Genomic DNA, 11,423 nt, shown 5'->3' with positions numbered 1-11,423 from the left:
CTTCTATGAGGATGTTGTTCTTGGTTCCACACATTTTCAAACCTTTTCCTGAAGTGAGGGGAATGATCTATTAAGTCCCAACCTCGCATTTATGTTACTTTTTCTTTCCTATAGATTCTTCCTGTGCTCCCTCTAAGTCTTCTATTCCATTCTGTTGACGCACTAAGTGATTTAAACCTCGTTCCACATTCTCAGCACCCACAAGCTTATGGTGGTAGCAAGGTCCCTACTAGAAAAGTTGTTTTGTACTTACAATTTACATCCCAGTAACGAAGGCATGAATCCTGTGCAGTTTTTGTTTGTTCTACTTGATTTTATGGTTGTTTTGGGAGAGGGGCATATTTGTAATCAGACTACTGCCATTGTTTTCCAGCTCCAGAAGTCTCAATATGTTTTTTAAAACAAGACACATACCCCTAGCCAGTTTGGCTCAGTAGATAGCACATCGGCCTGCAGACTAAAGGGTCCTGGGTTTGATTCTGGTCAAGGGCACATGTCCAGGTTGCAGGCTCAATCCCCATTGGGGGATTGGGGGGGGGGGGGCGTGCAGGAGGCAGCCAGTCAATGATTCTCTCTCATCATTGATGTTTCTATCTCTCCCTCTCTGAAACTAATAAAAATATATTTAAAAAATAAAATACACAGATGCATTTCAGCATCACCTAGTTATAAAAACCATTGAAAAGAATAGAAATGAGGTATCTTAACTGTCTTAACTAAGAACCAATGTTATAAATGGTAATTGAAGTGGAAGTAGTGTTGTGATTGACAAGACTAGCAAAGGGAATATTAGTGGCTTTAGATTGTATCAGTGAGTTAAAAGCTTGAGAAAATTAAGCAGCATTTTAAGATTAGAAATAAGGTAATGAGTGCTTGCTATTATAGCTGCTCCTGCTCTTAATTGGTGATGCCAGCCCTAGCAATTAAAAAAGAAATGAGGTATTTGATACAAGGATGAAAAAAGAATTAATGGTATTATTTGCAGATAATATAATCTTAAATAGAAACCCTATAAATTCTTAGAGTAAGAAAGTTCAATAAATTGAATACAAAGTCAACTGACAAAAAAGCAGTAATTCCTCTACAGCAGTGTGGCAGGTGCTCCTGGCTGCCGAGACAACAGCCATTCTCCCCTTTGTCTTTGCTAACAAAATCTGTTTCCTTCATCCCACTCCATATAAAAAGAATGCTTGTCATAGGGGAAATTGGTAATAAAATACCTAAGAACTAAAAAGAATATTGAGGATTTAAAATCTGCTATTTTAAAGCAAATTCTAGTCACTCAAGGAGGGAATAACATACTTTCAATTTCTGTGTGAGAAGTAGAGTGACAGAATACAGATCAAAAGCCTCATCAAAGGACTATGCATAGGATAGATCTGAATCTATGGTTAATAATACTTTTCTAACCTGGCCAGTGTGGCTCAGTTGGTTGAGTGACATGCTCAGGTTGGGGGCTCGATTCCCAGTAGGGGGCGTGCAGGAGGCACCCGATGGATGTTTTGCTTTCACATCAATGTTTCTCTCCCTTCCTCTCTCTAAAAATCAACTTAAGCCGAAACCGGTTTGGCTCAGTGGATAGAGCGTTGGCCTGCCGACTGAAGGGTCCCAGGTTCGATTCTGGTCAAGGGCAAGTACCTTGGTTGTGGGCACATCCCCGGTAGGATGTGTGCAGGAGGCAGCTGATCGATGATTCTCTCTCATTGATGTTTCTAACTTTCTATCCCTCTCTCTTCCTCTCTGTAAAAAAATCAATAAAATATATATATTTTAAAATCAACTTAAAGAAATCATAAATTTGCCGGGACCGGTTTGGCTCAATGGATAGAGCATAGGCTTGGGGACTGAAGGGTCCCGGGTTCGATTCCAGTCAAGGGCATGTACCTTGGCTGCGGGCATATTCCCAGTAGGGGGTGTGCAAGAGGCAGCTGATCGATGACTCTCTCTCATAGATGTTTCTAGCTCTCTATCTCTCTCCCTTCCTTTCTGTACAAAATCAATAAAATATATTTTTAAAAAAATCATAAATTTATTTTATAAAACCTGAACTATGATACTCTATAGAAGACAATTTCAAAATGATAGGATACCTGACAGATAACATTAGACATGACTTGAAACTTTCAGAGTAAGCCCTAAACTAAATAAAAGGGTTTAAGCATACTTTGTCAAAAGCATTCAGCTCTATCATCTAATTGCTTTTCTCTTTTGTAAAACAGAGACATACCTACCTTATAGAGTTGGGGATTGAAAATATTGTACAAAAATTAAGTTACACAGCACACATAATGATTTCATTAAACACAGCTATTTAGCAAAGTTTACATTTATAAAGAAAAATAAAACCTATACCAACCCTTCATAAACCATTAATTAGCAGCTAAATGAGCTATCGAATACTTCTATAGTTCCCCTATCCATTTAACAGCAAATGGCAGGGCCTAGTGAAGGTTGAATTCTGGTTCCTTCTGATCTGCCTAGCTCATCCTATTCCATGTGTTTCTCTCTGTTGCTAACCTTTCCTCAATTCTGAACAAAACCCTTCAGATCTCTCCATTTTTTCTAAGATAATCAAACTACAGTAAAATTTAGTTTCTATATCCTACTTCTTTCAGATCTTGATTTTGAAAAGAGAATCGATTTGGAACAAAAGCTTTGTGTCCCTTTTACAGGAATTTTAGAAATCACATCATTAAGGAATAAGCAGTTGACTTGCAAAGTGGCAGCTGCTGTCAAGGGGCTTCTACAGTTTGAAAAAATATTCTAAAAGTTACCATTTTTTGTCAAAATATTTATTTTGAAATTCCAAATAATACTAAAATAAGAATGTGTTTTTAAATATATATATGTATTAAAAGAAGGTGTAAGTAAAAAAATAAACACTCACCTAAACTTTTGTGGAACATAAAACTGTAACCTTTCACTATTTTGCTGTGCTTTACTAAAAAATACAGATGGCACAGCTCTGATACTGCTTTAACAACTTGATTATAAATTGCTTTCAAAAGTAATTTATTTGGATTTTCCATATCCTTTAATGAATTGCAAATATATTAACAAAAGACTCCCCCCCCCCAAGACTGTACAATTTCTGAAATAAATCAGGAAAAGCAAAAAGACACAAAATTACATTGTTTCAATGCAAATAGAACACACACATCACACCCACACTTGCATTTTCCCAGGTTTCCACAAAGAAAATGGGTCACTATACTTCTCAGTGAGATCCATACTATACTCTGGCTAATCAGAGACTTCCAAACTTTTTTCTTCAAAAAGAGCATTTTTTAATAGACTAAATACTGGTTATCACTGAGTTTTTGTTTAAGGTATAACAGCAGCATGGTTCAAATATTACTTGCAGTTCTTGGGAAAAATAAAAATTTTAAAGTAATGAAATACAGAAAATGTAGGGACCACCTTTCATTATTTTGAGTACCATTGTTTTCTTGAAAAATTATTTTCACCTTTTAAAATCCCAGAGTTTAAGAACTATTTCTAAGGGTGAAAAATATCCAATTCCACAACATAACTTCTGAACAAAAGTATGTGTGTGTGTGTATATATATATATGCATATGTGTGAAAAGCTTAGAGAGAAAAAAAAGATGTTAAAGTACTTAGTATTTTTTAATTTCCTTCAAAGTAACTTCTGAAATTCGAAGCAAACATTTTGCTTGGTCAAAATGTGTGCTTATTCTGGTTGTTTGATCCCCATTTCGTGCAGGGGTGAAGTGGGAGAGAAGCCAGAAACAGTTACTAGGTGGGTATAAGGCTTCAAATAGCTAAATGACTTTGAAATTAAGTATGAGGAAAAACAAAATCATGCCAAGCTTGGGCTGAGTGTCCCTCAGTCAACGATTGCCATGGTGTGCCTTCCATAACTATCCTTTTATACTTGTCTCAAAATTAGTACCAGAAAGACTCACACTCACCTCTGGCACAGGACATAAATTTCTACTACAAAAAGAGAGCTAATTAAATATCAGCAAATTATTTTCTGAGTTTGCTTTCCCCTAGGTTTTATAACATGGAGCTCAGGCTGAAGCTTTCTATGAAACTGATATTTGATACTATTATAGAGTTGGCTTTTGATTTGCCAATAAAAAGGGTAAAAGGATATAAAATTAAATATTACAGAACTAATGGATAATAAAACGGAATATTTATTAGAATCCAAGTGCTGGCCTTTGGAATTTTTTATGATTATTTACTCCCAACCTTTCCTTTTTCTTATAAATTGATTTTTAAGCAGCACATACACATAGACTTAGCTAGGAAATTTTGTTAAATACCTTTCTGGCACCCAATACCTAACTGAGACTCGGACTTGAATTCTTTTATAATAGTATCTAATCCACATTTAAATGAGTAGATTAATAGTAAATGATAGGAAATTATTGAGTCTGTAGGTTAAATTTTTTTTCACATCTTCTGTAATCTACCTCATTTTCACAGCTTGACTAATACAGGTAACCAGTAGATAAGTTTGTCCTTCATCAAATAATCAAAATAATAACTGTAGGCCTGTCATTCATAGGAAACTATAATTTGTTATATTCTGACATTGGCACTTAATAAAATGTTAACAACTAAAGTTTCTCTAAAATTTTCAATACATTACAATAAAGGAGATACACAATTTAAGATTTTTAAATCTGTTACTGTGAAATTCCAATAATTCCCATTTTATTACACATAATTAGGTCTTTAAAACTGTGGCCATTGCCCAAAGACACCAACCTATATATGAAAAACTCAGGAGAGAACATATCTCCTTCATAAGAACTTTTTTTTTCCCAGCTAAAAATTTCCAATATCATAAACCCAAGCACTCTCAGTAAATGTTTGGTGATTCACATTACTGAAAATAATTTGAAGCAGAGAGAGCCGAAAAGAATGAAAATGACCTCAACCAAAGTTAAGTATACATTCTTGCACACTGCTTAAACACTTAGAAAAATCAAAGGGATACTGTCTTGAACAAATATAGATTCAAGGTATGGTACAATTCTGATTGTATTAAGGCTTTCACTATTATGATTTCTTAAAGTCTCTCTACTTTAGTGTTCTCATTTTTATTCCTATGGTGAACTTAAATGGTTATCAAGGGTCTTGTTTTGGCTTTTCAGTGGGCAATCACTCTATCATCTCTGAATGTTAAAGGTGATCCCACAGAGCTCAGAGAAGAGGCAATACGGCAAGGACCAACTTTAAAGTTTGCGATAACGACAACAATGATCAACACTTTGAAGCAAGATGAATAAATTAAATTTCTTGGTTAGACATTAAAGCATTCTTGCCAAGAATAAGTGTACACTGTATGGAGGGATATTTGATTCCTAAACATGAGTCCCAATATGTCCATTACATTTGTTTATGGGAGACACTGCAAGTTTAAGGTAATTTACATTCCTTGGCAATCAAGTTATTCTGTTATAGGCAATGTCTTTTATTGTTCCATCTGGCACTTTCTAACACCATTCTTGAAGAACCTAGAAATGAAGGTCAGTCACTCTGTTTATCAGGAACAGAACCAAATAAAACAAAAATCTGGAAAAATGACCAAGAAATTCTGGTTCATCACTATTTTCCATATCTAATGGTTCCTTCAGATAAAACATAACTCTTCCTTCCATGATAGTTTTCCAGCAAAAGGAGATTAAAGAAAAAAGAAAGTTCCCCACCCTACCCCCTAAATTGTCATTTATACTGGTGAAAGAGCCAGTCTTGTTAGCAGCTAAATATTGCACTGCCTTTCATTCTGTGTACAGTCAGGGTCCAATGAAAGTGGCATATTCATTGTGTAAGTAATGGATGATGACACTGCCGGCTCAAGAGTGAAGACTCAGTATATGGAAGGACAAGAAACATGTCAGCACTAATCACACATCCAGTTGTAAAAGTCTGATTTGCAGAAGTTAAAATTCATCACTTTCAGCTGCATGAAGTTGTGTGTCGTCCGCATCTGTCATGCTGCTCTCCTGGGATTCATCAGTTCCCACTTAAAAAAACAAAACAAAGTCTACAGTAAGGTGTCTGACAAATATTTCTTGTTCAGGAAAACTACTGTACTCTGAGAAATGAGACTTTAAAGGTCCTTAAAAATCCCAATATCCTTAAAAAAAAAATCCCAATACCCTTTAATAAAATACAATTAAAGCTCCTTATTTTACAGCAAGGTCTGAGATAAGTTTATTGCATTTAACCTTTAGTTTTAACTACTAAAACTGCCTCTCCCTAAGGAATTCCTCATTCTTACCCTAGGAATTAGAACTAGTTTTCTGAAGCATTAAAAAAAGATTAACATTTCCTTCACTTTGGGGAAAGTCCCTGATAGTCCACAGAAATATGAAATTTAACATTCAGTTTAAAAAGTGTTATTGGGATGTTAGAAATTATAATTTTAATCAAAGCCTTGCACCGAGTTTTTTGGAACAAAGGTATCGTAGTTCATCTCATCAGAAATCACTCAATTTTCTTATTAAAGAATGTTGACACACGAAGTCTTGGTTCTTCACTGGTTATTTTAAGATATACATTCAATTTAGAGAAAGTATTTACTCCCTTAAATTATAATTCTTTTGTTCCCTCCACTTGTCTTAACATGGATTTTGAATATGCCAGAGCTACCCAGAATTTGAATAGCCACTACTACAGATCTGTCAATAACTTACTAGTAAAATGAGCATAAATTATTATTCATTCACATAGCACCCATAATGTTTTCAACATACCATCACATCTATCATCTTTCCTTCCCCACCCCAAATACATTCCTAAAAAGCAATAAGGCAGGCATTAGTTACATATTACAATATAAACTGGGGCTCAGGTAAAAATAAGCAATGAATTTGTCAGAGTCACATAGCAAACTTGAACCAGAACTGAGACTTATCTGACTCCTTATGTACTTTCTTATTTTATCATCCTGTCCAGTTTCCCTAAAATTCCATTTGGTACAAAGAATACACCAAAGTTAGAAAAATAAAATTAAAGAAACATCTGGTCCATCTTAACTGATGTGGTGTTTCACTGGCTCTGGTTTGAGTAACTGCAAACAATACTCACTGATCTGTTCTTCTTGGGTTATTGGCTCCTCATCATCTGGAAGGTAACGCTTATCAATTGCCTCTTTAATCTGGTTATTGGCTCCTTTAGGATCTAAATCCATAGCCCAAGAGAAATTCATCAGGGCGAGGTGTGTCTGACCTAACTTCTTGTAAACCTAAAAATAAACAACAGCACTACATTTTTCATTAAGTTAGGAGCTTCTACTGTAAAATTCTAAACATTTATAACTTAAACTAGAGGCCCGGTGCACAAAATACATGCACTGGGGTGTGGAGGGGGGGAAGAAGAGGTCCCTCAGCCCAGCCTGCACTCTCTCCCAGTCCAGGAGCCCTCAGGGAATGTTGGACTGCTGCAGAGGCAGGAGAGGCTCCTGCTACCACCGTGAGCTGGCTTCGTGGTGCTCCCCCTGTGGGAGCGCACTGACCACCAGGGGGCAGCTTGTGCATTGAGCGTCTACCCTCTGGTGGTCAGTGACATCATAGTGACTGGTTGTTCTGCCATTTGGTTGATTTGCATATTACCTTTTTATTATATAGGATTAGGCTCCTAATTTATATACTATAAACCCATTCTGATGATTAGGACATTTAAATCCTATAGAAGAAAAAACTCATGTCAATTTTTAATATATTCAGATATTACTTTTAGAATTCTTTGCCTATATCTCTCAGATAGTGAGATTCCAATAAAATTTTGCTCTAAATGAAACAATGACAATGGAAAAAAATGGACTATAAAAGGCTTGATTAGCATTCATTTCACTGTTGTTGTTTTTTAATATATTTTATTGGTTTTTAACAGAGAAGAAGGGAGAGGGAAAGAGAGCTAGAAACATTGATGAGAGAAAAACATCAATCAGCTGCCTCCTGCATACCATCTGCTAAGGATGTGCCCACAATCAAGGTACATCTCCTTGACCGGAATTGAACCTGGGACCCTTGAGTCCGCAGGCCAACGCTCTATCCACTGAGCCAAACTGGCAAGGGCAATTTCACTGGTTTTTAAAAGAAGTTATTTCAACTCTGAACATCAGCCCATTGTTACCAAATACCTTAACTAACTGGCTTCTGGAAGCCCAGTCTGTACTGTCATGAATTTTCTTCTTTTGTTAAGTTTTATTGATAATTGGAAGCTCAGAGCTTTGTGTTTTTTGTTGTTGTTGTTGTTGTTTTTTAAATATATATTTTATTATTTTTTACAGAGAGGAAGAGAGAGGGATAGAGAGTCAGAAACATTGATGAGAGAGAAATATCAATCAGCTGCCTCCTGGACACCCCCCACTGGGGATGTGCCCGCATCAAGGTACATGTCCCTGACCGGAATCGAACCCGGGACCCTTCAGTCCTCAGGCTGACACTCTATCCACTGAGCCAAACCGGTCTCGGCGAAGCTCAGAGCTTTCTATAAGGTAGTCTCAAGTTATGAATTCATTACTGGTCATTGGCTACAAGTGCTAATAAACTTCCAAAGCAATTATGGGATGTGTGTACTTCCCCTTTCATTAGGATATATTATCTTTTTAAATGTTAAAACTAAATTCATTCTTTATTCCCAGAGCATTTAGTTCAGAACTCTAGTTGAATTTGCTTCATAGATGTTGCACAATAAGCATTATATTTATTTTCCAAAAGTCAATACTTGTTATCAAAGCCACAGTAGGACCCTGGCCCCAATCTTTACCTTTCCTATTAAGAAGTACACAAGGGATTCTTTGGGAACAATTTGTTTCAATTCTTCAAGTTCTTGTAAAGCAGACTGAAAAAAGCAAAGGAAAACAACATCATCTTAACTAAAGCTTAACTTAAGCAATATAAACCCAAAGACTATTAAGACATATATCTCTTACCTTATATTTTTCATTTGCAAATAAAACTGAGGCTCTGTGAAATTTGCATAGAGGGTTCTTGGGATCAATAACAATGGCTTTGTTTAGGGTATCCAAAGCCTTCTCAGATTTTTTCAGTGCATGCTGAACCTGTAAGAAATAAAGATCCTAACTGATATTTCCTTCTAATATATATATTTTAAAGGCTAATATGCAAAGTGTCCCCTTGGGAGTTTGATGGCTCGCTATGATGTGCCTTGACCAACAGGGAAAGCCCGCTGGCCGGAGGAAGGTCCTGATCACCGGCCAGGCCTAGGGGTCCTGCCCGGGTATGAATTTTGTGCACTGAGCATCTATTACATATATTTTTAAATTAATTTCAGAGAGGAAGGGAAAGGAAGAGAGAGATAGAAACATCAATGATGAGAGAATTATTGATTGGCTGCCTCCTGCAAACCTCCAACTGGGAATCAAGCTCACAACCTGAGCACGTGCCCTGACGGGGAATCAGACTCCTGGTTCATAGATTGATGCCAAACCACTAAGCCATGCTGGTAGGGCTTCTTCTAATATTTTTTTAAGAAAAGTGAGACTCAAAAAATGTGACTCAAAACCACAGAAAGATAATAAAACTATTAGAGATAAGGTTGTATTGTCCCACTAGATGGTTCACTAGGTTAAGTGAATTTAGTAATTGGTTACTATACTGTTAGATTATCTCTAAAATCTCCTTCAAGCACTTCACTTTAAAGATGAGAATACTAAAATCCAGAGATGTTAAATAACTTGCCCTGGAGTCAGAACCTCGGTTCTGTGGCTCCCAATTCACCATAATGTATCCATAATGATAATTAAAATCCTAATTTTAGAGAAGACATTAGGTTTACCTTTAAATCTAAAAGGCAAGAAAAACCTTGGTTTTCCCTTCACAAAAATTTCTGCACTATTTAGCTAAATACCCACATTTCAACAGGTCTATTATGGTCTGCTAAGTATTAGGCTTTTTAAAATTGTGTTTAAGACCCCTAGAAGATTTGACTCTAAACCTTACTAAACTTGTTTTACTCTAAACTATTACACTTTTACCTACTTTAGGAATTTATTATAAAAGTAATTCTTCTGTCTTACATATTTGAAAACCATTTGATCTGTAATACTAGAGAATAAATTACTTATTTTAAACAACTTTAAAAAAAAAAACACCAAGCCTCACTATTCATTCATGAATATATACTTATATTCTGTTATGCTCCTCCTTGGATGAATTATTGTATATGTTAGAAATAAAGTGGAGTGAATAGATGTGGCTGTAGAACAAATATCACTGTAACAAGAATGTGAGAGTAGGCACTGCCAACATCTGGTTGCTAAATTCATCTATGTGGTCTTTGCAGAAGGTTATTACTACATGTGGCCAAATACTCTGCTCACAGGATTGAAATCTTAAATACTAGTTTTCTAAGAAAGAAAAGCATACTCTTTTAACTGAAAACCTCTTCCAACAAGCCACTCAAAATGTTAAAAATGATTTCTTCCACAGTAATTTTAGAATAAAGCCTACTTAAAAAAAAGTTTGCCCTAGCTGACTTGGCTCAGTAGATAGAGTGTCAGCCTGCAGACTGAAGGGTCCTGGATTCAAGTCCAATCCAAGGCACATGCCAGGCTTGCGGGCTCGATCCCTGGTTGGGGGAGTACAAGAGGAAGCCAATCAACAACTCTCTCTCATCACTGTTGTTTCCAAATCTTTCTCCCTCTCCATTTCTCTTTAAAATCAATTAAAAAAAAAAAAAAAAAAAAAAGCCAACGCTCAGTGGATAGAGCGTTGGCCTGCGGACTGAAGGGTCCCGGGTTCGATTCCGGTCAAGGGCATGTACCTTGGTTGCGGGCACATCCCCAGTAGGGAGTGTGCAAGAGGCAGCTGGTCGATGATTTTCTCTCATCGATGTTTCTAACTCTCTATCCCTCTCTCTTCCTCTCTGTAAAAAATCAATAAAATATATTAAAAAAAAAAAAGTCCAACTTTACTAAAGGTTATCATTTGATTTCCTCATGTTAAGTGTTGAAAATATGTCAATATATTTTTTCTATATTTTTGTATAGTGTCTAATTATAAAAGTTATCACATCAATTTTAAAGAAAATTATAAAGAACTAGGATTATTCCCCAAAATGAATAGTAAAATTCCAAAGAACATAATTTCCTCATATTGTATGCCCAGTCCCACAAAACCAAATGTGTTGAGAGAAAGATAAAGAGGGTGGGGAGGAAAAGAGAGAGGCGAAAGGAGAGGGCAAGAACAAAAAGGGTATTGTACTTATAGAAAAACTAATAAATGAGATTTTAATAGGCAAACATATCTTCTCTCCTTACGAAGTACAACTTATCATCAGAGACATAAAAAAATGTATATAAATATTAAATTGTTGATCCACATTACCTTATACGAATTTTAGGCTAAAACACAGGAAACCATTTGCCTTAGAATATTAATTACGTAATTTAGAGCTAAATATTAACATGAAAAA

The 11,423-nt window shown here is 35.9% G+C and overlaps 1 protein-coding gene across 2 annotated transcripts in view; it reads right to left on the bottom strand.

Annotated features, from left to right (window-relative positions):
* Positions 1-2,988: 2,988 nt before the first annotated feature.
* Positions 2,989-11,423, bottom strand: part of CDC27 (cell division cycle 27) — a 48,082-nt gene continuing 39,647 nt past the window's right edge. For both annotated transcript variants that reach the window (XM_084861687.1, XM_084861688.1), the window contains exons 16-19: positions 8,920-9,048; positions 8,754-8,828; positions 7,071-7,227; positions 2,989-6,003 (exon numbers count right to left, since the gene is read on the bottom strand). In XM_084861687.1, coding sequence (XP_084717813.1) covers positions 5,921-6,003; positions 7,071-7,227; positions 8,754-8,828; positions 8,920-9,048 — 444 coding nt within the window. In that variant the 3' untranslated portion in view covers positions 2,989-5,920. The remainder of the gene's footprint in view (positions 6,004-7,070; positions 7,228-8,753; positions 8,829-8,919; positions 9,049-11,423) is intronic.

Source organism: Pipistrellus hanaki, assembly GCF_964339955.1.
Source record: "Pipistrellus hanaki genome assembly, chromosome: 16".
Taxonomy (NCBI): Eukaryota; Metazoa; Chordata; class Mammalia; order Chiroptera; family Vespertilionidae; genus Pipistrellus; species Pipistrellus hanaki.
The sequence above is the reverse complement of the archived record's forward strand: the minus strand, read 5'-3'. Positions and strand labels throughout refer to the sequence as shown.